The sequence below is a fragment of the Protopterus annectens genome, chromosome 4.part1 (assembly GCF_019279795.1).
Source record: "Protopterus annectens isolate FY-2018-M chromosome 4.part1, PAN1.0, whole genome shotgun sequence".
In the NCBI taxonomy this organism is placed as follows: Eukaryota; Metazoa; Chordata; order Ceratodontiformes; family Protopteridae; genus Protopterus; species Protopterus annectens.
Genome location: NC_056734.1, coordinates 811117210 through 811144709, shown reverse-complemented (window position 1 = coordinate 811144709; position 27500 = coordinate 811117210). Strand labels below are relative to the sequence as shown.

The 27500-nt window shown below is 38.0% G+C and overlaps 1 protein-coding gene across 2 annotated transcripts in view; it reads right to left on the bottom strand.

Moving 5' to 3' along the window:
• Positions 1-27500, bottom strand: part of LIMS2 (LIM zinc finger domain containing 2) — a 668134-nt gene that overhangs the window by 41683 nt on the left and 598951 nt on the right. For both annotated transcript variants that reach the window (XM_044070568.1, XM_044070570.1), the window contains exon 8: positions 5003-5051. In XM_044070568.1, the coding sequence (XP_043926503.1) occupies positions 5003-5051 (49 nt within the window). The remainder of the gene's footprint in view (positions 1-5002; positions 5052-27500) is intronic.

Below are 27500 nucleotides of genomic sequence, written 5' to 3'. Positions count from 1 at the left end.
AGATTTTTTCTGGTTTGGTTCTTGGCTGGGGTGCCTTCTGTGTGGAGTCCGCATCTCCTCCCTATGTTTGTGTGGGTTTGCTCTGGTGTCCTGCCATTTTACAAAGATGTGTCTGCAGTATTTCTCCCTGGGCCTCTGCTGAATTGTTTTTGTTCTGTCAAACTTTCCTGGTTAACAAATATTAAATAAGTAAAATTGACAGGCATTTGAATTTCAGACTTCATATTCTTCAGAAAATACATAGTAACACAAAACCTTTTATTCTAGCAATTTTCTAAGTTTATAAGATGAATATTTGAAATGTGTCCCTATTTTTGGGACTGTATTCCCCCATTATGGGCTTTGTCAAGGTTTTTTGTGCTAAGGTTGACATCTATGGCAAGAACTGAATTCACTGAATATGTTTAAGGGCTGTATTCCCTCATTACTGGGTTTGTCCAGGTGTTTTGTGCTAAGAGGTTGACAGCTATGGTGAGAAATGAATTCACTAAATGATAGCCATTTAAGTTTCAGTCTTCCTCTCTTTCACAAAGCAGCTGATTTGGCATAGTGGTATGTTGCTCTGACTGTTTTGCCCAGGGACCTTGGCAGTAAAATGTATGGTGGTAACACAGCATTTTATTCGAGCAACTTTCCAAGATTATACAAGCAATGTTTAATGTGTCCCTGTTTTTTGGGCTTTTGAACCCCCCCCCCCCCAATAAATTTTGGCTTTTTCCAGATTTCTTGTGCTGCAAAGTTGAGATGCAAAGTTGAGATGCAGTTGAGTATTGAGTAAATTTTACAAGGAGCTGAGAGCTGCAGGGGAAGAGAAGTTTAGTGCTGCTTATGCTGAGTCAACTTGCGTTGTTAATAGCACAACAGGTTGTGTACTTGCTTTTGATGCAGAAGGCTGTGGGTTCTACTCTCACAAGGGGTGGATGCTGCCATACTGAGAATGTCCTCTTTGGCGAAGATACTAGCTATGAACCTGTTATCAGTTTGCCATCCATTTCCTATTGCAATATTACTAGCTTATCATTTTTTTAATGTAATATAGGCAATTTATTCCTCAGGGGCAACAGACACTTTATTTTTCAATGAAACCATGAAATATAAAGGTGTTTGCTAGCAGCAACCTCTTCATTAGTTACAGATTTCTTTAATGTGGAATTATTTAGATGACTTTTACTTCTTCAGAGATTGTGCATATTTACTGATAATGGTGGACTGTAGAAGTTTGAGTAGACTTTTATGATGGAAATATTCTGAACTGGGCAGTTTTGTCATTATTGGTGCATGCGTTTTGTTTCATTGTTTACTGGAAAAATGTTCAAAGCAATAAATTTAAAACGCCCTCTAACAACTACTGTATTGTACAAGGAATATAATTTAGTACAATGAGGAAGGTGTATCAAAGAGCACATGTATGTTTCATGTGCAAGGGGCCTATGATTTGAAAACAGCCCAAAGTTAGTTTTTATCTGCCACTGGCAAAATGTATTTTCTTTGAATGTGGGTTTCAATGCTGTTTCAATGAATGTGAGTTTCAAGGGCAGAGAAGTTTTAATGCTAAGTCTGTTTTCATTGTGAGACTGCATTGCTTTGTTTAACAGATGTCTTAGGGTTTGTGCTGTAAAATGCAAAATAAAACATTCAAATGAAGTTCAAATCATCATAGAAGTAAAGCAGTATGCACATTAGTGTTTATGGTAAATGGAGTGAAATAGCCAAGTAATGGATCATTGGAATGGCTGCAGGGGGAGGCTCCATTCGACCATGATTTTGTGAGGGGGAAGGGCGGCAAACTCAAAGACTGCCCCAGCTGAACTATACCTCCCAACTGTCCAGATTTTCACAGAATGAATAGATTTTTGCTTCTTATTTTTGGTTTGTTCCTCATAAAATTTGTGGTTTTCTAGCAAATCATTTAAGTCACTAAATAATGACACACTGAGTTTCAGACTTCACAACCTTCAGAAAAATGCATGCTAAAGTAAGACCTGTTATTCTATCAACTGTCTCAGTTTATACAAGAGTAATTTTTAGTACTGTTTATATGTTCTCCAATATATTTGGCCTTGTCCAGATTTATTGCATTAACAGGTTGATAGGTACATGCAAATAAATTGCCTTATAGAATTAGGCATAGCCAAACCTCTCAACTGTCCCTGATTTTGGCTCAAAATGTTGCTCTTCCCCTAATAATCCCTCCGCAAAATAGCAATTTTGGAAGGAAACATGGAGGGTTTACCATTAAGAAATAACTGTAATAATCAGTTACAGATTACTTTTATTTCAGAAATGCATGTAGATTATTTTATTTTGTCAGCTGCTCAAGTTAGCAGTACCAATATTAAAGTGTCCCTTCTTTGATAGGTTCCCAGCTGTATTGTGTGGCTATTTTATATTTTTGCATCACATTTTTGGTCCATTTTTCATAAAATTGTGGGTTTTTTTGGCAAATTAGTGGCAAATCATTAAAGACTGAAGTTAGAAAATAATAACAGACATTTGAGTTTCAGATTTAATACCCTTCAGAAAATTCATACTAATGCAAGACATACTATTCTATTATCTTTCTAAGTTTATAAGAGCAATATTTAAAATTTGTCCTTATTTTTGGGCCTTTGTCCCACTTCTATGTATGGCTTTGTCTAGATTTCTTGCTATGAGGTTGAGAGGTATGACAAATGTGTCAGGGCCATCACAGTCAGCCAGAGACATTTCAAATTGTGACATACTTGTTGCACCCCACTCCCCCATGTAGTGACTCTGGATGTGTCCAAGCAAGGCAAGGAGCAGTTATGCAGTGCAAGTGTGCAGAGTATCCCCCCATCCAAGGTAGACACATGTACTACAGTGGCTTTTCATCTGTCCTTGATTTTGCAGAATGGTCTGATTTCTGTCATATTTTTGTACTGTTGATTTATGCTTATTACTCAAAGTGCCTGTTGCTCTGTGTTTAAGTAGCAATGCTTTAATGACCATCAGGTAAGCTTATCTGAGATTGTAAGATGCAAGTAACCTTTAATAAACATACTGTTAAAGAATTGCCAACACTGAAAGCCTTTCTGTTGTTGCCATGCAGAGAATACTTAACTAGATAATGTATAAGTCTTGGGTATTGAAATGCATATGACAGTATTTGTAATAAAGGACAGGATTACATTATCTTAAGAAGCTCATTACACTTGTTGGAGACTTCCAGTCATCTCTGCAGGCTTTACCCATAAACTAAACAGAATGTCAATCATGTGTGGTCCATAACCTGTACAGTAATCCTTTAAGCAATGTATCTTGAGCTTGTTTCTTGTTTGCTTTTCATTTTTTACTTTGATCATGTTTTCCCCATGAAACAAGTAGATAGCTGTCAGGCAGCAGGTCTTTTTTGGATAAGAAACATTTTTACAAGTGGGGGCATCACAGAGATTGCTACTTTCAGCATGTTACTTGGTACTTTTATAAAGCTGAATATAAATTATAATTAGAACTGCAGTGCAAGAAGAACTGGTTTGAGTTGAGTGCTGCTTGTTTTTCTTATACTTGATTTTGACTGGCATTCCAGTAATGTATTTAAAAAGTAATTTATTTTTTTATGCCTCACAACCTTTTATTTCCATCTAGATATTAAGTAAGCTGTCATGCAGCCAATGCATTGAAATATTTTTATTCTTCTACACTTCATTTTGTCTTGATTGGACTCTCATAATGACGGTTTGGCACCCAGGGCAGCGTATTTAATTAAAGTTAGTTTTTGTGGTTTTGAGCATAGCTCCCCTTTCTAGTTGGCCGCACACCTTCCCATTGACCCCACCCATTCAGCTGTCTCCTGCAGCCCCCCTTTGATTTGAAGTCACCAGCCGCCACTGTATATATATATATATATATATATATATATATATATACACACACACACACAAACACATATTATATATATATATATATATATATATATATATATATATATATATATATATATATGTGTGTGTGTGTGTGTGTGTGTTTAAACTTTCTGGTCAAAACCTGATGATATCACTGCTAATAAACAAAGTGGTTCAGAACTGCAGACAGCATTCGATGACAGCACAATACCTGGTGGGGGACGACATAAACCAGAGTAAAGTGCTGGAAGCAGAATGTATGGTCTACATTTAGTTATGGAAACTCAACTGAAAAGGCTGTACAATATGACATTTTACAAGGCTTGGGGTGCATATTCATAGTAGTACTTGTGACAAATTGGCACCACTAGTTGTCCTGATGATGTACTGACAGGATGTGTGTCTGTAATCCTAGGATTCTGATTCAAGGGTGCTCTAAATGCTGAAAGTTCTGCACTAGGTGCCAAAATGCTGAAATGTAATATGGAATGCTTTCCTTTTCCACATGCTTAGAAGGGGTGAGCATTAGGTTCTGCACAGGTCATATGACTGGATAAAGATTTAATCATATATGCCATCTTCAGAAACAAAATGTTGGAAGAGACAGCTGCACACCTTATTTTATGTCTTGGTTCCTCATGAAGAACAAGGGCCTTGTTCTTTGGCACAAGCGAAGACCTCTTAGTAGACTAGAGCTCCATTCTGATTCCTACACTAGCTATGTACTTTCATCTATCGGATAAGTGGTCAATAGCCAACACCTCAGTGAAATGAGATGGAGAAAGCAGCAATGAAATGAAGTGTGGCTGATGCTAGGTAGAGATTTGCAGAAAACACAAAAACAGAACATTAAAAAGAAAAGTTTTATAATGTATGCACAACTCCACTTGGTTCACTGCTACTTTGCTAAAAAAAACTGCTATTGTCCTTTACCAGAAAATTTTGACATAAAACTAATATGTCAAAAATGTAAATTAAGTCATATCATATGACAATTCATGAAATAATGCTATGACTTGGATTTAATTATATAGTTATGGTGCACAATTTGAAGACAAGATGCAAGTCTTCCAAGCTGTGAAATTAGTGAAAAACAAGTGTCACATCCAGTGTACCAAGACAGAAAAATAAAAACTTACCATCACCTTCTATCACATGGTTACATTTGAAGCAGACATCTCCAAACAGCTGCGAAAAAAATAAAAAATAGTTAATATGTGTCTCATAGTCCTATCAAAGCACTAGAGGCTATGGATTACAAAATTATTCCAAATCTCTAAGTTCTGTTGAACAGTAAATGCATGCAAATAGTCATGTTATGCATACCTTTTTGAACATATCTATAGTTTGAGAACAATAATGTAAAATCAGTTTGAAGAGTTTAAGTGAATACATTTTGAATAACCATCTCCTAGTGTCTGCCATTGAGAATGTGAAGCTGCAGTTTTGGTGCAGTCTGGTAGAAGGATCCACACCTGCAGAGGAGGACACACACCTTTCCTAGAAAGGGGACAGTTAGAGAAAGAGTGATGAGGCCTCTCTGCACAGAGAGAGAGAGAGTATTCTGGAAAGATGTAGTTCTGTATAGAGAGTATTTGAGACATTTACCTGTCTAGTAAAGAGAGAAATTACTGGAGACACATATAGACTGTGGTCTATAGGAAATGAGACCAAGTTTTAGAGGCTTTTCTTCAGAATTTATGACTAGACTAATGATTATGCACTATAAGCTGTTATTTTATGACAGCTGTTTTGCTACTCTGACTTAGTATGGCAATTACATTTAAATTTTCATTTTCAAGATGGTAATTCACTATAAATAAGGCAAACTAGAAGATAAAGGAGAGTTTCTTGCAATTGCTAAATACTACAGTAGTGGAGAATGTTGACAATGCTTGGTCCAAATGTCCAAATAATGGTATTTTGGTACTAAATACTATAGTAGTGGTGAATGTTGACCATGCTTGGTCTAAATGCCCAAATAATGGTATTTTGGTGCCTATATCACTACCTACAAGTGCAGATTCACTATGAGTTGATTTCTCCAGCTGCAGAGAGAGAGAGAGAGAGAGTTAAATGTGTGATTCAGGAGGAATTGTTTTTTTTTTTCTTTTGGCTAACTGTGATTTCTGCTGTCAGCATTTACAATGAGATGGAATGGAAATACTTTTGAGTTGCTATAACTCTAAGTTAAAAAAAAATCAAAGTTCTTTGATAAGAGAATGCTTAACTGAATACTAAGCAGAGTGAAAGACTCCTCTTTGATCACATCCAAAGACAAATAGACACAGGAGACAAAAGCATTGAAAAACAACAATGACACAGAAATAAGTTCAATTACTTGTTAAACCAAATCTGAAAGGAACTGCATAGAAAGTCAAACAGAATGACAAGTACTATGAAGTGTTTTTGTAAAGTGATATGAAATGTTCTTGCCAAAAGAATGCTTACCAAAAAAAGCATTTTAAACAGCTGGAAGGTTACTTACTAAACATATGCATTTCGAAGGAAATGTCTTAGGAAAATGATCTTGCAGTATAAATCATGTATGCAAGACATCAGGAAAAAGTATAAAGGTGCAGCATTATGTTAACCAAACTCAGAATCCAAATATAAACAATACCACTGAGGATCCAATCACTGGTTAAAAATATTTTTTTTATTAAAATAAATAAAATGAGCAATTTCATCTCAACCGAGACTTCATCAGATAAAAATTAACTTGGAACGCAGAAGTGTTAGGGCAGTCAGTGGATGCTGCCTTCAAGCAGAAAGAGCTTATAACTGAAGTCTAATAGACAATTTCTGGACATGAAAATAAAGTGCAGACATTTCCAATGATGTTGATTGACAATGACAATCAAAAGATGTGGCAAAGCAGAACAAATAAAGAGATGGCTGACTTATCCAAAATACTCTCTGAATGTTTTTCTGTAGAAGTAGGAATGGAAAATTCAAAGTAAGCCTGAAAGTGCTAAGTCAGACAACTCAAATAAAAAAAATGGACAAAGTAGTCTCCTGTTTGAAATTGAAAGACAAAAGAAAGGTCAGACTGAAACCCAAACTGCTATTGCATATTTACTAAGTGAAAAGAAACAAATGTGGCAGGAGCTAGAAAAAGATTAACATCTCCCTGTCTGACAAAATAATGAATTATCATCACATACACAGTGACAAGGAATAACTAAAAGAACAACTTCAAGAGTCCAGAAACAGGGTTAAGAATTGTACACACAGACAAGTACTTACAAAAATGAAGTAGCCCCGTCTCTAAAACAGAAGAAATCTAGAAATATAAATGAAAGTAAACAGTTGATACTGATCACTGGGGAGCTTCAAGAGACTATATGTTAAAAAAATACATAGGAGCAATAACAGTTACTTAAGTGACTTAACACGTCCAAGAACTGCAACAAAATTCAAAAAGAACAAAATCTGTGTAAATGTAATACATTAAGAAAAGAGAGAGTGGGTGTTACATGAAAAAAACAGATGCCCTGTATACTGTTAAGCTGAAACAATGGAAGAAAGTCTGTCTTCAGATGAAACCTCTGCAAATAAAACAAGCTCATGGAATAAATTAACGAGCTTCAGTCAGCATGAGGGCATGGAAGACATAGCCAAACATGCAACCACTAAATGAAACAGTCTTGAAATAAGAATAAAAATTCTTAAGTCTGATGTAAGAAAACTGAAAAGACAGACTGATATGATTAAACAAAAATGCAGTGAGTTGGAGATAGAAAAATTAAAGCTGCTGTCAGAACATGCCAGCGTATGTAAATGTCAACATAATGGCTATGTGCCTTTATCCACATATAACAAGATAATGGCTACCTTTAATAAGGGTCTAGAGCCAGCATATAAAAGTAAAAAAAGCCGAAATAGTACACCATGGTTGCATACAGATAATTCTGGATTTATCCATGGTTGACATGGTTTGATCACTAGGGCAAGGTAGAAAGTACAGCTGTGTAAGTAAACTTACCATATCAGTAGATGTTCAAATAATCACTGTTGCTGCAGCCTAAGTTTTATATATATGGGTTATATCCTGCATAGGATAAAACAGCCAACCAGCTTCCAAAGTTACAGGTCACCTTCCATGCACCCACACTGCGAGTCAACTTGAGCTGAGCTGACTAAAAGGACAATTTGGGCATCAAGACTTTCAGATCTTTTGTGCCAAAGAGAGGAGGCTGAGCCCTAAACAGACAAGGATAGTAACAATAAAAAATAATGGTCCACACCATGGCATAACAACACACTAAAAACAAAAGGAGATGTAGAAAGGGAGCGGCTACTGTAGCAGTTTTCGTCTGAACATCTATTGTTATGGTAAGTTTACTTGGACAATTGTACTAGGTTCTTCATTTTGATCATTGCTACAGTAGCACAAGCCATATGAGTAGATTATCATAGCTTACAAAGTTTGGGAGGTGGAAGGGAAACCCATGGAGAATGGTCCAAACAAAGCCTGATCTAAACCTAGAGAAGAAGTCAAGCTTGCAAGGCCTTGCAAGACTATACATAGAGGAACAAGTTGCTGTTTCTAAAATACTTCTAGAATCCAGTCCTTTCCAAAAACTCATAGATGAAGCCAATGCCCTGGAATAGTGGGCTTTGAACTTGCCTGAAATAAATTTGTTGTGGTAAGTGTAACCAAAGGTAATAGCCTTAGACAAGCATTTGGAAATATTCTGTATATACCCAGTTTGTCCCTTCTTACCTAAACAAGGTAGGTAAGAATTGACTGAGAAAGAGAATTACCCCTCACCCAGTCATGATGATGATACAGTCCCATTATGGGAGAATTACTCCTCATCCAAGTCCCATTCCTCAATTCCATAAGGTAGAAATCCTAATCTCATTCCTACAAAACCAACACCACCAAAACTCTGCATCACAGTAATACATATTCCTCCAGGTCCAAAGATCCCTGTCTTTTAAAGACATACCATCTTGGATATCAAATCCTATACAAAATTAAACTACCTTTCTAGGAGACAAACATCAACTGGTAGAACCTTACTTGTAATTTCCTTACCTCTAGCATAAACCTTCTTAACTACACCAAACACATCACCACCCCACTATATTCAACAACAGTCAGGGCTCTATACTTGACTGCATTTTAGTTTTTGACCCCACCAACTACTCTAGTGCTGGCACCCTCCCAGATGCTTTGAGGAACCACCTCCTAGCCTATGCTCTAAGAACATTCTCCCACCCAATTCAGCACAAATCTACTTGAAACTTGCCTAACTTTAACCAACAATCACTCATCAACTCACTAAAAGCTATCAACTGGTCCATCCTCAAAACACTTCTAGACAAAGTAGTCAACCACTTCAACACAAATTCCTAGCCATCCTTAACCATCTGGCACCCCTACACAGGAAAAGAATCAAAAGTAACTTCACATCTTGGCTATCCAAAGGTACTAAACATCTTATGATTACCAGAGACAGGCGATGGAAATGTTGGTGCACATCCAAATTGCCCTCGGACCTAATAAAATTTAGGCACCTTTGCAATCTGACTAAAAAGCCTTAATAAAAGACAAGAGAGACCACTATCAAACATTACAGTCCACTAACAAACAAAATCCAAAAAAACTCTGGTCGTTCATTTCATCACTTCTCAATCCCAGCAAAAAAACTAATCCAAACCCTCTTTCTGACAAAACCACCGCACAAATAGCCATCCTCTTTACCAACCACTTCACTGAATGTATCCAGAATGTCACTTCAAACACACCATTTCTACCTACCACCACACCCAACTCACCACTATCACATCCCCCCACACAAGATCCACTACCTCCTCCCTTCCCCATGTCTCACCCTCACTCCTTCATTTTACTGCTTCCTCAGCCACAACACCTTTCTCACTTCAGCCCATTTCTGCAAGCACAATTAAGAAGCTCCTCCTCAAACTCAAAGCCTGTGTTAACTCTCCTGACAACCTTCCTGCAGAATATCTCAAAATGACAGCTGATGCCATTGCATATCCTATATCCATCTACATTAACAGATGTATCCTAGAAGCTTACGTTCCAACACTGTGGAAAAAATCATTCATTATATCATTACACAAAGGTGGAGACTCAATTAAAATGTCCAACTACTGACCTATTGCCTTACTATCTCCAATCTCTAAACTCCCAAAAAATGCATTCAGTCATAACTACTTCATTACCTCCTTAACAATCAACTCTCTTACATAACATGGTTTTAGACCAGGACACAGTACTAACACAGCTCTAGTAGTAAACAAAGCTTGCAACTCAGGCAAACTTGTTTTGTCTCTGTTACATGACCTGTCTTAGGCCTTTGATACTGCACCTCATCATCATCTTATACAAAAGCTCAATAACCTCCGAGTACCCACTCCCACCACCAGGTGGTTCACTAGTTATTTCTCTAATAGACAGCAGGCAGTTAAATGGCTATATTCTCTCTTTTCTTTCCAGGACACCTCTACTGGAGTTCCCAAAAGCTCCATCCTTGGCCCCCTCTTATTCAACATTTTTCTAATGACCTATACACCTCCTCCCAACAGAATACATTCATACAATATGCTAATGACTCTACAGTCATCTGTTCATCTGACTCTATATCACATCAACAAATCACCAAACCTGCTTTTACATCCATCAAGAGCTGGATTACTAATAATCAACTACTGCTTAACCCCACCAAAACTAAACTCATACTTTTCACCCCCCCAAAACCCTCTTCATAAACAAAAGCCAGTTTGCTATTCTCTCACAAAACAACACAGTAATTGAACATGTTCCCCACACAAAACTGCTGTCACCATCGACGACCACCTTAAGTTCAACTTATATATTCAAAATAGTTTTAAGAAAACACCCCAGAAACTTGGAATTCTCTACCAGCACAAATGTTTCCTAGACTCTCACACTAAACACACTAGCCACTTCCTACCTCCTACCCACTCTTTTATACACAGCCCCAGTTCTCACCAACCTACAAACCTGCCTGAAATCTAAGCTTGAAACCTGCTACAATAAAATTGCTAAATTTGCCACCAATGCAAAATACTCTACTATCACTGTATACTCCTCCACATTCTCAACTGGCTTGAACTTCCACGTTATCTTACCTTCATTCAACTTAACATGACCCATAAAACCATTCAGACTCTTTGCCTGCCCAGCTTTAAATGCAATCTTCCACTCCTACATACAAAAACAGATCTCTCAGGTCAGAAAACAAGCAGCTTATACAATAGCATCATCCCATGAAGTCAGCCATACATAACCTACACCACATCTCCATACCCAAAATCTGGAACACCAACCCCTTATCTATCAGATCCAACCACATACATGCAGCCTTTAAAATCATACTTAAGGAACATCTCTAAATCTTGCATCTGCTGCTCAACCCCAGGCTGATAATTTTAGATGCATCATCACACTTCTACCTCTGTTACTCACAACTCTATCCTCCTTATCTCCCTTACTATTCCTTTTTCATTCTCCCTCTCTCCTCCCCTGTTCCTTCTACGACACCCTTTTCCTTTTCTTCCAAACAACCATCTCGGCCATTTTATATCTTCCTAATATCTACTCCTAGATGTAATGCTGAGATTAGTCTAGGCATTAAATGAAAAAAGCAATGAATCTATCCTATGTTTTTGTAACCAACTGTTATATTGTTATATTAGTGCTATTGTACGTGAATATTTGAGCTACTGTTAAGTGAATGTTATGTTTATGCTAATTTGTTTGTCTAATATTATACAGACTAATGTATTGTCTTATGGAGCTTTTTTCCCCAGGTCTCCACTAAAAATAGGTTCTTTATGGTCCAGTTGGACTTCCCTGGTAAACAAACGTCAATAAATAAACAAGAAATGAACAACAAATGCAAAGATTTGAAAGATTTAGTTTGATCAAGATAGTACCAGACTTGTCAATGGACATCCAAGTTATGGAGTAGCCCTTTTCCCTCATTTTTAGGATCAGTAAAGAAAATGGAGGGTTGGATAGTTTGGCTTAAAGTAAACTTGGATGCCAATTTAGACATAAAAGACAGATTGTTTTTCAAATAAACCATGTTTCTGTGGAAAATGAGATAGGGTTGGCTCACCCTAAGAGCTTGCAACTTAGATACTGTTCTTGCAGATGTCATAAAAAGGGATAGCTTGTGGACAGTAAGATTTACTTTGATTTATGCCTTGTTGTTTTACCTCTAATTTTCACTGTTTGTTGTTAGAAAGGGATAGATTTTAAACAGGCAAACTCTAGCTATCCCAAGGGGCCTAGTCAGTTATCCTGTGATGGTTTGAGATTTTTTTTACCTTTACTGTTATAACAAGGTGGGACTGTGAGTGAAAATGAGTGCATAGAAGTCAACTTAAAATCTCTTTGAATTCTGTGATATCTGATTTTGATTATCCTTTTCTTTCAGAAGTCTTTATTCATTTTAGCTAACAATGGATTCCTTAAATGAGTACGTCTTTACTGCTTTGCTAAAACACAATTAATTTGTACAGTATAGTAAATGTTATGTATGTTTAAAGATAACACCTCACAATACCTGTAAGCTGTTTTTCTCTTGTCAAAGGTTGCAGGATTTATTTACAATTATTAGCAAGTCTAGACTTACAGATGACAGTTGCACTTGTGCAATTGGTTTTTCTTTGAGAACTGTTGTTAGACATATCAATAACTGGAATGAAGAGATAAATATTATTAGGAAAAGTGCAAACAGAACATGTTTAGGAAGGGATGTGCCTATTGTCAAAGATCATTCCACCCCTGTTAAACACGATACCACTGATTACAACGCTGGATTTCAGATACAAGTATTCAGCAGACTGAGCATTAAGAGTACATAGAAGAAAAACAACAAAAGGGAGAAGTTCACAATACGAAAAAAAAAAGAAATTGGCTAATGTCTGTGTTGCAAAGAGAATACATGGATTACAGGGAAAGAGAACATATCAAAAGATCTTCAGAATACAGAAAAATGCATCATTTTTCCAAAAGAGAAAGTAGAAAAAAAAGAGGCAAGGGCAGGTAAAAAAGAAGAAATCAAAACTGAACTTGGAAGGACTGCAGAACATTACCATAAGATATAAAAAGAGTTCAAAGACAGAATTTGACAACATGGCTGAAACTATTAATGTTCAAAGCCAGTTGGACTGCATACTTACAAATGTAATAAGCGACGACAATCATTTGAGTATTAAGAATAATGGTGATGGATATCATTCCTTTATAACAACTGACAGAGCAGATATCACAAAATTAGAAGCTGGAGATTCTTCAGATCTGCTAAGACGTGATATACTTGTAATGGCAGATTAAATTATTACAGGAAATAACTCATTTGCAGAGAAAACAATGAACATTATAATGTTAAGCTTGCCAGGAGCAAAAATACAGATTGTGAGAAATGCTTAGAAAACCTTAACATAACGAAGTATGGATCTGTTCTTATTTATGTTGGTACAAATGATCTCAAATGCAGAGACTCTGATTGTTAGCAGGGAACATACAGCCCTCTAAGATAGCATAGCGTGTACACATGTTAGGACATAGTTTTCATAAATCACGCACAGAAACGAGAGCTAGGTCACCATGAATGAAAAGATTTTTGGGGGTAAATACCAACATGAAAAAATGTTCAGTTTTAAAAAAACAGAAATGTGTAGAGCACCCAAGCCTAATTTTGGGTAAACACGATATGCACTTGTCAAGGCCAGGGAAGTGAATTTTTGTAGCAGAAATATTGTAATATCTGATGACAAATGTAAAACAGGATTTTTGTGAGGTAGAAAATTTAACAATTCACAGATAGATAGCAACATCTGATGCATTTATGGCGTTTGTTAATGCTGGGAGCATTAGTAATAAAGTTTTTTTATTGGAAAATTTGCTACATTTTCATAAGATTGATGTTGTTACTGTTTGTGAAACATAGTTAAAGAATAATGAATGGAAACCAGATGTGTCGGGTTATAAATGTTGTTATTGTAAGAGACAAAAATCAGGTGGAGGTGTTATGATAAGGATTAAAGATTAAGAGGCTGGTAATTATTTCTTGTTCAGTGATAACACCAATACTGTAGACTGTGTAACTGTGACAATAAAGACAACACTGGAACATTATAGCAATTGTTGGAGCGTACAGACCACACAGTCAAGTGCTGATGACAGAGGAATTCATGAATTTCTTGTATGAAGCACAGGAGAGAAGAATAGAGGCTGAGGAGTTAAATTCACCAGAAACAGACTGTAACAATATTGATTCAATAGCATTAGTAAAGAAATGATTTACAACAAGGACCAACAGTTGTTTCAGGTTGTAAAAAAAAAGAACCATCAGAGAATGGAATATACTAGACATTGTTTGTGTTCCTAAGGAAATTACTTTTATGGCATGTCCAGTTTTACCACCATTGATGTGGAGTGATCATAGGGTTATAAGGGTGAAATCTAAACCACTGACTAGAAGATTAGATTATATGGAAGCACAACATTCACTATGTAAAATTAATTGGAGTGATAGATTCAGTGGAAAACCTTCAAGAGAAATGTGACACATTTTGAAAGAGAAATTGTTTGAATGCAAAAAAAATGTTTAAAATCAGGAGGACATATTTCCATAAGATCATGACACTTGATTAAGGTGAGATACAAAACATAAGAAATGAAAAAGAGGTTGGACTCTAAATTTTAATACTGAAATAAACAAAGTGGACAGACAAATTAAATATAGTGAGAGACAAACTCAAGAAATGTTTGAAAAAGATTTATATAAAGATAATGAAAATAACAGGAAACCATTTTATAGATACATATGATGTGGCAGGAGTAAAGACGCAACTTGAGAATCTATGTATAGATTCTAAAATGTATTCTCAGAAATAGTAAGTATAGATTTATTTACATAGTCTTATGATAAGCTGTTTGGCTCCACAACGGAGGTTATAAATTGTTCTGGCAACCTCAGATACTGAAATCAAATTAGATTACACTGAAAAAGAACTATTCAACTGGACCTGAATAAAGCCTAGGGAGGACACGGAATTACTAATAATGACCTAAGAATACTTCAGCATAAATTTAAGTACCATTAAATGTTATTCACAGGTCTTTTAAATATGATGAGATTCCTCAAGAACAGAGACATGCACTTGTTAAACACATCTTTGAGCTTTAGGGGAATAGGACAAACCTAGAGTCATACAGCCCCATAAGTTTATTTTTATGTTGCGGAAAAATAATGCAGAAGGTTATTTTGGATAAATTATTGGCAGAACTGGAAAGGATGGGACTTGAAACCATACATCAGCATGCACATGTTGAAAACAGATCTATAACCACTTGTGACATGAGATTCTCTAACAGCTATAAAGGAAAAAGTGTGCCGTGATGTAATTTATGTAGAATTAATGTCAGCATCTGCTAGGTCATACACAAAACACTGATCAATAAATTAGACCATATAGGTATTGAAGTACTCTTGGCAAGATTAATAGCTGCATGGCTTACAAATGGGACATGGCAAACATCATGCAGTAACTACACAAGTGAAATTATAGGCTACAGTCTGAGTTGTCCCACAGGGCTCTCTCCTGGGCCCATACTTGTTTAGGTTTTATCTTTTAAATCTATCTTCTTCATTTGAAGTGTTCTACACTCTATATGCAGATGACTTGAAAAGGGGTAAAGTGATTACATACGTTACAGATAAGGCATATGGGCACAACAGAATAATATGCTGATTAATACATCAAAAGCTAAGCATATGAGACTTGGGAGACAGACTGAAAGGTGAATATTTAATACAGCACACAGTGAATAAAGCTGTACATTTATTTAAGGACCTGGATATATCAGTAGATCCACCATGAACTTTTCTAATCACATCAATCAATTGGTTAATGATAGTTGCAGAACTGTAGGCTGTATAAAAAGATACAAGTCTATGAAATCAGAAACGAGGAAATAATTCTTTGTTAGTTTCATTACACCTACACTTGAGTATGGAATAACAATATGCAAACCTTATAAAAGAAAACATAAGTAAATTGGAAAGGGTATAGTGGAAATATACCAAGGGTATCCATGGATGTGACAATTTAAGTTACTATGATAGACTAAAATATCTAAACTTGTACAGTGTCTCATATAGACATTTAAGAAGAGACCTTATGCAGGTATATAGGCCATTTGGAGACAGCTACTTATGGGAATGTTTAGGGTTATCAAAAGTAGTAGACAATCAACATACAGCCTATGAAACGATTACACAGGAATGAGAGGTGTTCTAATTGATTCTATGAGAAAATGGTTGATACATTAAAAAAACTACCAAATTACAATAAAGCAAGCACTAGCTTAGATACGTTTTTAAGAATAACCTGGACACTTATGAGAATTACTGTTTTGGTATATTGGCAGACCAGACTAGATGGGCATTATTGCCAGTACCTGAAATATTTGTATGTATGTATGTACATACATACGTATGTGTATATGTAGAGTAAGAAGTGATGCTTTTCCATGTTAAGGAACTCATATCAGCCAGATTACAGCAAGTGTTAGCTTCTCTAAAACAAAATTAACATTCAGAGGAGGGGCCACCAGTTTTCTTGAAGGCCTCTTATACAAAACTCCTTTCAAATATATTTTAACGTGAAACTGCAGTGAAAGATCCATCGGCAAGTGTTCTGAAATGGCTGATAAATTAAACCTTGATAGAGAAGAAAAAAGGCCCTAGGACAGCAACTCACACAAATATTATAAAATCAGAGAACAGCTAGTCCTGAATTGGTGCTAATTATGTTCTTAGCACCAACTAGAAAACCTTTTCCATTTGCCGATATATGATTTTCTAATAGCAGGCTTTCTTGCCTCCATTACTACCTGCTGAATATCCTCAGTAATTAGGTACCTTGAGGGAATTAAGACCCCATTATACAGGCAAGTCAGTTGAAGTTGATTGAGGTCGGGGTGCATCAAACATCGCTGAACTTGTGCGAGTAGATCCATTCTGTGAGAACACCTATGGTAATTAACCCTGGCTATTTCTAACAGAAGGAATAACTATGGTTTCCTGGGCCAGAAAGGGAGTTAACAATGATCTTGAGGGATTCCTTCTGATTCTTCAGAAGTACCCTGGATATCAGTGAAAAAGGTGAAAAACATACAGGAACATTCCTGTGTAAGGAAAGGAAATGGTATCTGTCTTCCAGGCCTTCTTGTATGAAGTCCTGGAGCAGAATCATGCCAACTGATTACTTAGAGAGGAAACAAATGGGTCTACTAGAGGAACTCTCCACAGATGGATCAAATCTTGGAAGATCTCCTGATCTAGTTTGCTTATGCAAGGGTCTGCTCTGTCCTTTTCAGTTTGCCTGCCAAACAATAGTGCTCTGATACAATATAGGATGCCTCTAGAGTGAGATTGTGCTGTAAAGCTATATCATACTCTAACATGGCTAGTCTGCAAAAGGGGATAAGACCCGATTCCTCCTGCTTGAAGATGTACCCCATGTCTCTGATATTGTCTGAAACAACTTGAAGAGGCCCTAGGGACCCAAGATGATTCACAGAGTTGAGTGCCTTGAGTAGGGCAAGCATCTCTTTTATATTTATGTGCTTGTATCTGTCCTAGGCATCCCGCAGACCTTGTGCTTTTATCCCTCCTAAAACTATTCCCAAAACAAAGTCTGTGGCATCTGTGATGACTGACTGCTTTGGAACAGAGAGGGAGAAGGGGAGAACTAAATTTAGAAATATTTGCTGTCTCAACCAAGTAATTTCTTTACTAACAAACCCCAGCACTAGGATTTGAAAAGACAAGGGATGTTGATGCTGGGACCAAAGGGACTTCAGATACCGCTGTATCATTCTCATGTTGAGTCTTGCCAAGAACACATTAGTCACAAAATCCTGTGGTATTCCCTTGCAGTGACAGAAGTCAGAGTGGAAAACTGTAGAAACAGATCTAGATATAGATCTATTTTTGCCTGTGGAAGAAAAGCTCTGAACTGTGGTGTCCAGCTGACACCCCAAGAACACAATCTTGTGTGAAGGAGTCAAAAAGGACTTTTGAATGTTCGCTTGAAATTCCAGTTTTTGTAAGAGATCTCTCACTCAAGTGAGAGATTCCAGACACTTTAAAAAAGACTCTTCAAAAATAAGAGAGTCACCTAAATATGAAAAAAAAAAGAAAATGGATACCATGTGACCTGCAAAACTCTAACTGCAGCTAGACACAGAAAACATTCCTGGTGCAAGGGATAGGCCAAAGAGTAAAGGGGAGAGAACTGATAATGTGATCCAGGCAGACAAAACCTTAAGAAACACCCAAAGTTTAGATGAAAAGAAATGTGATAAGCAACTTTTAAATGTAGTGTCACAAGGAAACTTGAATGAGAAAGAAGAGGAAACAGATTGTGAAGTGACATGATTTTGAAGTTAGGCACTATCACAAACAGGTCTAAAAAAGATCAATCCAGGACTGGTCTCCAAGCATCTTCTTTCTTTAGTACAAAAAACATACTCAAATAAAAATCTTTCTCAAATTGGAAGAAGGAACTAGTTCTATCACTGAACAGCATGTAATGAGGGATAGGTGGAAATAAAAGAGTCTGGTCTGGTAGATGACAAATAACCCCTTGGCAAGGAGGAATATCTGCTCACTGCCATCTATAACCCTGATGAATGAGCTTCAGTGCCCATTTGTCTGAAACTATCTGTTGCCAAAGAGAAAAACAGAAGATTCAGACTTTATGGAAGGGAAAATGGACTGCCATGGTAGGAGAAGGGAACAAAGTTCCTTAAACAATCAAACTGATTAATTGAACTGTCCTTGGTTTTGGGGGTTCCTGAATTTGTTTTGGAACTACATTGACATGTTGCTAAAATTGGATCAGAGGTTAGAGAATTCCTTAGGAAATTTGAAAAAGGAGGGCAGAAAAATCTTAGAGATTCCCCAATTTAAGTTATCCATTTTGTCAGAACTGTTGTGCCCTTCTCCAGCAAAGGAAACAAAAAGTGAATCTCTATCCAATAGAGAAAATAAAATTTCATTATTCATATCATCTTGGGAGGTTCTGAGAATGCAGCCAGGCAAACATCCTCAAAAAGGTACCAGAGACCATAGTACTGAAAGAATTATCAACTAAGTCAATATACAGACACAGTAAACAGAGCAGTGACTAGTACAATAGAAGAAACTAAATAATTTAAAGCAGACTTTTCTTCATAAGAAACTGTAGATCAAACATTCCTCATTTCACAATTAGTCAGAATAAACATTAATATACAAGTCTGATTTACAGAATTTGAATTGTCAAAGTTGGAGAAGTGTACACTATTTTTCATACCCATCAATAATCTTCCTATCCTTATCAGAAAGAGTAGGATAGGAATAGGAATTAAACTGTTTAGCAGCAGTAACATTAACTAAAGCTATAGCTGCTGAATCAGGTTTGAGAAGAGTGTATAAAAACATAAAAAGACTGAGGAACTTTATAAATTACTTGCCTTTTTAGGGACAGCAAGATAGCTATCAAGAAAATTACAAGCAAAGACACACACACACACACACACACACACACACACACACACACACACACACACACACACACACACACACACATCCTCCAAAGTTGACAGAACTGGAGGAATTGGTGACGGTTAAGAAAATTCCTCCCGTAACAGCTCATAAAATTTTCTGAGGGATAGAGAAACTTCAGTATACTCCAAATAAGAAAACAGACACATTTTGAAAAAAGTCTCAAAGAGAAAGGAACCCCAAAGGGAGAATAAGGACCTCAGCACTCCTTGGAGTCTGAATCAGAAAACTAAGGAGAAAACTTGTATCTTGAATCCCTTCAGGAAAAGAGGTATTCATTTTTCTTTTATGATAAAGCAATAAATAAGAAGGATTAAAAGTATGAATAAAATCCTAAGCCAGACACAGAAAGCTACTCATAAGTAAATCTGAGGAGTACATGCACGTTTAGTTTTCTGTTTCATTATGACAAAAAAATGGGGCCCAACATTGTTATCAATGGCAGCAACAGCTTTCCCAGGGCTGGGTACAACATTCTGACTAAAATGAGAATCCTTCCCAGTTCCCTCTCCCAGGAGTGGCAAGAGTGGTTATCCTTTGCTCACAGCCACAGAGTTTATGGCTAATCCCCAGTACATAGTGGTTGTAGGTGCTACAGCAGAGGGGTCCATGGTAAAAGGAAGAGGCTATTTGCTTAACTTTTTCTTTTTGTGGCTGGAAGAAGGACCAACCATGGGACCGCCAATTTGTTTCATTGTCAAGCCAAAAAATGATGCCTCTTTCCTAGGAAAAATAAGCAGCAAAAGCCAGTAAAAATTTTAAGTCTTTAAATGTCACTTTTTTCACACAAAAAACATAAAAAAATCACTGAAAAACACTTGGTCAGCCCCCCAAAAGTAAAATAAACAATTTTTCCACAGAAAATTTTTTTTCAACTACTTTAAACAACTTTTAAATTGACAGTCCATTAAAACACAAACCACTAGCTTTAAAATATCTTTGCTGAATAAAAAATATTGATAGTTTTTAAGATGGAAATTTCTTTCTCAAAGGGAATGTATCTACCTAGCAAAGGAACAGCACAAACCAACCACTGATCCTCAAAAGTCTCACAGGAGCGTACTTTCAGGAGCAGGAAAGCTCTGAAGGGCTTGGCACTTAAACCTGTCTTTTTAGTAAGCTCAGCTTAAGCTGACTAATGGTTTGGGAATGTGGAAGGTGCCCTGAAGCTTTGGAACCTGGCTGGCTGTTATATCTATGCAGGATATAGCCCGTACAGCTTAGGCTACTGCAGCAGCGATCCATATGAAGATTATCATGGCTTCCAAAACAGGACCTCCTTCACCTACAAAAGTTACACAATAAAATTAAATAAAATATTAAAAATAGCTTGATGGCACATGGCTCTTAGCCAGGACATTCTCAACTGCATTCCAATTTTCTTTCCTCTTCCCTTTCAGATCTTTAAGGACTAATCAAACCAAAGGATTACAATGTACCTTGAAGCAGGATAATTACCGAAAGAAAATATTAATACCAAGGTCCCAGTGGCAGCTGATCTATAGGCCAACACACTTTAGGAGAATACAGCAGTACCAGTTTCCCCAATAACAGGTGTACTAAAGAGCAGAGCACTTCAGGATAAGAGTGATTACAAGAAACTACCTTAATGGCGAGATTTTTTAAATGGTTGTTGGACCCTGCCTGCTAGTGACTATCAGATACAAAGATTGAAGAAAGGCAGTGGGCTGTAACTGTCTGCACAACACATGAAAGGAACACACTATGATGCTGCACTGGCAGTTTTTTTCAAGAATGCTCATGCTCATCCCTCTGCTCCATGCTCACTGTACAGCTGTGTTTCTGATATGCTTCCTTACTGCAAATATTTAGCAGTGCATTCTTCTGGTCCTTTATTCTGCCCGGACTAACACTTAGCCTCCAGCAAAAGACTTGAGCCATCATGATGTGTGCAGCTGTGTTACATGTTGCTCTGGTGACTTTGGTTTACTTGCCTTACTCAATTCATGAGAGAGTCACTGCCTCTTCCAATCCTTCCTTACTCTACAGTAATCTCAGTTCCTCCTCTTCCTGCTTGTTTTCCCTTCTCCCTGTCACAAACTCACAGTATGACTCCTCACTAGGTGCTGACTGACTTGATCACCCTCGCTCACATCACCATTAGTCATGATTACAGCTCTACTGATGTTGCTATATTCAGTGTTAACCTGCTGGCACAGGATGATAAGGCAGGGCAGGGGAAATTACTGAAACAAATCATCTGAACAACCGGCGTATCACAAATTTATTGCACGATTTTCATTTCGGGTGTCCGACCTGGTTTGTCAGTGAATACAAGGAAGTTTTATACTATCGTGGTGCGCATCTTTGGCGTTTGAGCAGGAGACACATACGCCGGTTGTTCAGAGGATTTGTAACCAACTGCTTTGTTTTCTACTGAAACAAATCATGACTTAAAGGGGTTACTCAGAACTTCATGGCACCATGTTAATTTAAAATGAAATATGGCATATTCTTGCAAACACCAGAAAGATGAGATGTATGATGATTGTCCTAGGATTATACTACAATTGATGCTATATGAAATGGTAAATAATTCTGTGGACATCCACCAGTCTAGTAACTATAGACTTTCTCACCCTGCTTTGCTCTCCTCAGTGCCATTCAGCTATAGAATTTCAGCTGTTAATTTTTAGTCTTTTCCATGTCACCAAGACACACTGTTGGCACTTTTTACATACATGGTTGACACAACTGCATCTCAATGAACCGAGAAAGCTAAGAAGTCAAGCTGTAAGGCAAATGCTGTCACCTTCCACCTCGCAAATAGCAATGCCATTATGAGGCAGTCATTTCCAGCAACTGCCTGAACAAAGCCAGAGGTGCATCATCATACGCAGAGCTGGAACACTTGCTTAAAGACACTTCTGAACATCATGTATAACAGCACAGAGAAGGTATCGATTGCCCTAAACCATCATTAAATGCAGATCTTGCATTTGAAACACAAGGTAAACTCTGTGGGTTCCAGCTATGAATTCTATCTAAAACTATAGACTATCAACATGAAATACTTGGAAGTGGGTCAATGAAGACAGTAGGCTGCCATAAGGGTGCACCTGCCCATTTCTGTCAGTCAGGTTCACACTCAGGTCTCCAGATAGTGCATGTTGGAATGATACAGTGGGCACCTTATATCTGTAAACCCATGCTGGTTCATCAGAGTATTTTAAGGTCATAACCAGTAAATGAAACACAGCCAGTGCCATGGCAGCCTCTACCATCCCCTTAACCAGAACTAAAAAACTGTACTTCTTCAACATCACTAACACAGGAGATCCCCATGCTTATCTAACTGGGCTAGTGAACTTTCCATATGAAAGAGGTTTTTCTATCTATATCTAATAAATGGACCCTAGCACCTGCAGCTATATTCAAGGAACTGCATGCTCAGACTTTGTCCATCAGATAAGTTTTCTTTTAGCTCACTGAAATACTTGCAGTGTTTCAGATAGCTTTAAGGTACATCAAAAGCCACATCAAGGGTCAGCGCAGAAAATGTCATCTAGATGGATTACAATTCTCACTGCATAAGTAAATTCTAGTGACACTATTTGTACTAAAGAATCTTCCTTTATATGCAACACTAGCAGCTATCCATTGGTTCATGCTTTTTCTGCTGTTGGCAATGTTACCAAAGGTAAAATTAACTGAATTCTCTGACCCATGCTGGTGAAGCAATGAGAAGTGAGCGTTCACAGGTTCCACTCAGTGCAGTATCATGTGCCTAGATTAGCTGCTGGTCATGGCAGCAGTCACCATATCATATAGCTTCTGCAGAGTTCACTAAGGTCAAAGTACAAGAAAACATAAGACAATGTATAAACTAAAGGTTCCCGGCCACAAAACCAAGTTTCCTACCAAAGATAGGACCTGGAATGTCATCTTGTACTGTAGCATTTGTAGGAACATAGGCTCATAAGAAGTTACTAGGCTATTGGTCCTGAGGCTCTTATAAGCCTAGTCAAGAATTTAGCCCATGTTTAGACAAGTCAACATCTGATGCCCCTGTCCAGCAGGGAGGCAGGTGGAATCCAAGGGGTGTATTTTCTGTTTCCCATCCAGTTATCCAGGTTGCGCTTAAAAAGGGATAATGAGGTACTCTGCTTGACATGTCTATTCCACCCATGGGGGAGTCTCTGGGACACAAATCTGTCCCACCAAGTCCTATTGATGTCACAGACCAGGTTGAGTTCACGCATGCAGGTTACTTGAGTGGAGCATGACTTGCATACATGCAGCAGGCTCATCAAGGTGGGGTCTAAGACTGTTTTGTATGCCAGACAGAGGTCACCTCTGAGGAGTCTGTATGAAACTGAGTAAAGGGACAGGGCTTTTAGCCTGTGTATGGCCCTGGATTCTCCTGGTGAGGAACCTCCTCTGTGGTCTCTCCAGCTGCTGCATGTGCTTTGCGAGGTACATGCCAAAAGGGGCATTGTACTCAATAATGAGCCTTGTAAGGGAAGAATACAGGGATGTTCTGACTTCCTTGTCCCTGGATGAAATATCCTTACTTATGAGGTGGGCCATATAGAAATCTTTCCATACAACAGAAGCAACATGGAGGTCAAAAGTCAGGTCGCTATCAACCTAGGTGCCCAAATCCCTCATGACTGATTGTGTGCTTAGGACATTGTTATTAATGTGATAATTTGTGGGAAAATCAACTCTCACCATAGGGGATGATGATGCACAATTTGGTGTTCAGCTTGAGGCCATGTTTCTGGCACCAGTCACTTGTTTGGTTGGGTGAGACCCTCTTGGAGAATGTCCACATAACTAGGTAAATTGATGACAGCACCCAACTTGCAGACATCTGCAGACTTAGTCATAGCCCACTGGTTTTGGCCTGCACCTCAGAAAAGTATATCCCAAATAACAAAGGCCCCAAGACCAATCCCTTTGGTATGCAGCTTGTTACAGGTCTACTGCTTGAGATGGCTTCCTTTATTTTGACTAGGTGGCTTCCATCAGTGAGCCAGTTTGCTACCCATCTGGTAAACTCTCTCAACTAGGCATCAGTCCTTATCTATTATGCCCAAGTGTGGAATAATGTTGAAGGGTTTGGCCAGGGTCAAGGTAGGAGGTGTGCACAGTCTTCCCCTCATCTATGGTTTTGGTGACTGCCTCAAAGAAGTCGACCAAATTAAAAAAACATGACTCCCCTTGACAAAGCCAAACTGTGTAGGATCAAGTTTTTGGAAGTTGCCAATGTCCTTGCTAATGAGGTCCATGATAATCTGTTCCATGGCCTTGCAGATCAGGCTAGTTAGTCTGATAGGTCTATAATTTCCCATATTGGTGGATACTTTACCTTTGTGCAAAGGGATGACAGTGGCTTATCCTCCACCCAGCTGGGATGAAGCCGATACTCGGGCTTCAGTTGGATAGGGCGGCTAATGGTGCTTTAAGTTCCTGCCTGAGTTCATCTATGATTAGCCTGGGATGTTATCAGGTCCAATGGAGGCTGTATTTTCTGCCTTTGATAAGACAGTGATGACCTGTTCCCTAGATAAAAGGGGAAGGGGGCAGGTGTACTGGGGATGTCCATATTTACTGGTAGGGGGGACTGAGGGGTGAAGTTTTTGCTGAATCTGTCAGCCAGCAGGTTTGCTATATCTACGGCATTTGTGTATGTAGTGACCTAGACCACCAGTTCTGAGCAGATCTGGGTGCATCCTTTGAGACTGCGGACATATGTAAAGAAGACCTTATGATTGTCTCTAGCATATGTGGCCAATTTGGATTCAAAGTTTGCTTTGGAGGATTTCACTAGTGTTCTTATTTGCTTAATCAGGCTAAGGTGAGATTGTTTCAATTGGGCACCTGCCCCTTCTTGGTCATGGACAGCATTTTATTTCTTTTCTTATAGAGTTTATTTATTACAGATGTCCACCAGACAGGTGTACTCTTCCTTACAGAGGATGATTTTGTCCTGTCAGGTATTCCTGATTCCATGCATCTATATAAATGCTCATATAGTACTTTGGCGTAGATTTGGACATTGGTGCCAGTTCCTACAGAGGAGAAGGGGTCTGTGAAGCTGTTTATACCATCCCTCAGGAGGCTGTAATCAGCTTTGGAGAAGTTTTTTCTTTGACCCTAGGTAGAGGGGGTTAAAGGGGAGATGCCGACTTCGAAAGTGACCACTTTATGATCGGATCTTACCAGGGAGGATGATACTGTAGGGATGCTGCAGTGGTTACTCATGTTGGTTAATACCAAGTCCAAGATATCATCACCTCTTGTGGTGGTATCAATTAGCTGTTCCAAGGTGTTTGCATTGACAAAATTGAGGAACCTCTGGGCATTTGTGTTCTGGCATGAGTAGTTCTCCCAATCTATGTTTGGTAGTCACCCAGGATCAGGGTAAAGGGTTGAATCTTGATAGATTCGAAGAGGTCCAGATAGGAGGAGTGGGCATCTTGAGTAATTTTTGGGTGCCTGTATCTAGCTATGATTTGAATAGGGGTCTTGTCAATGGTTAACTGCACCTAGAGTGCTTCCTGTGCGTTATACTGTTTGACTAACCTGGTGGAGTGTATGTCTTTAATATATATTGAAACTCCACCTTTGGCTTTGCTGACCACAGTTTGGGGTCTGAATATATGACAGGATGAGTAACAAGGTAAAGCTGGGGTGCTCTCTGCAGCTTTGAACTAGATTTCTGTGACTGCACAAACATAAGCATCTTCCAGGTTTAAGAATGCTTGCAATGATTGCAGTTTCATGTTTAGACTCCTACTTTTTAGCAGCATGACCTTTAATTTGCAATTTGTTGAAATTTTTATGTTTGCAGTTTTGACCTCCTCAGTTTTCCTAAAAAAGGCACTATGGGGGAGGCAAGAGCCTTTGCCAGAAGCCTGAAGCCCAAGTGCGACAGATGCAGGTCATCTCTGGCAAAGCATCATGATCGGTCAATCATATCTTCCCAGGCTGTCAAGTACTGGATCCTCCTTTAATCACACTAGAAATTAAGCCAGTTGTTGAAATCAATCATTTTCTGTTTGTACTGAGTGGAAAAGATGCAAGGCCCTTCCCTTCAGATCATACTGATTTTTCACTCATGCAGAATTTTCACACAGAACTAAGTGTAGTCTGAGAACCATGCAGCCATTTTCCTTGCTCTCAAAGCACTGATTCTTCAAGCAAGTGACCTGAAAAAATTCAAGGCTTCAGTGAGAAATGTTTATTCTGGCTGCACTTAATCTTTGTTCTCTGAGAAAGAGGATCTTTTCTAGTTTATTCTGCGGCATTGACAATTCTCATAATAGTTCCTTTAGAGAAGTTAAGGATGTGTTGCTTGTGTTTCCCTGATCAGAGAACCATCAGGAGTCCAACACTGCAGCTCTGTACCACTTTCCTGTATCATATGTCACCATTTGCTGCTTGCACATTCAAGCTTTGGAATGCTGTCGCCATTTTTTTTTATTTATTTTTTTTTACATACTTTACCTCGTCTGCCTCCTGCTAGGTCACCTTTTATTTTGTGTATTTCAGGGATGCATACATAAAATGCACTGTACAAGGATCAGACTTTTATAATGAAAAGTAAACTGAAAATGCTAACTTAAAAAATCAGAATACAATGAAAATGTACTCATAGGAATGAAAAACATACCACGTAGTCCTTATACAACTATACATGTTTGTATCATCGAACTACAGTGTGTGAAAAGCTTAAAACATTTATGTGGAAAATTGGAAGACAACATCAGAATACTAGAAAGTCTTACTGGCACATGCATTGCTATACACATCCTTAGAGTAATTCACCAAAATTATGTTATGTGTGTGACTGCATTATGGGACTGACAGTGACAATGTGTTGTGCGTACAGCCAAATGAAATGGTGGAAATAGTGCAACATCTTTCAGACCCAAAAGATGCACTTCATGCAAACTATTTCTTAAATATTATGCCTGAAGAGCTTGAAACATGAACATAAAAAAAATCAGGACAGAGAGAGAGGGTAAGTGACATG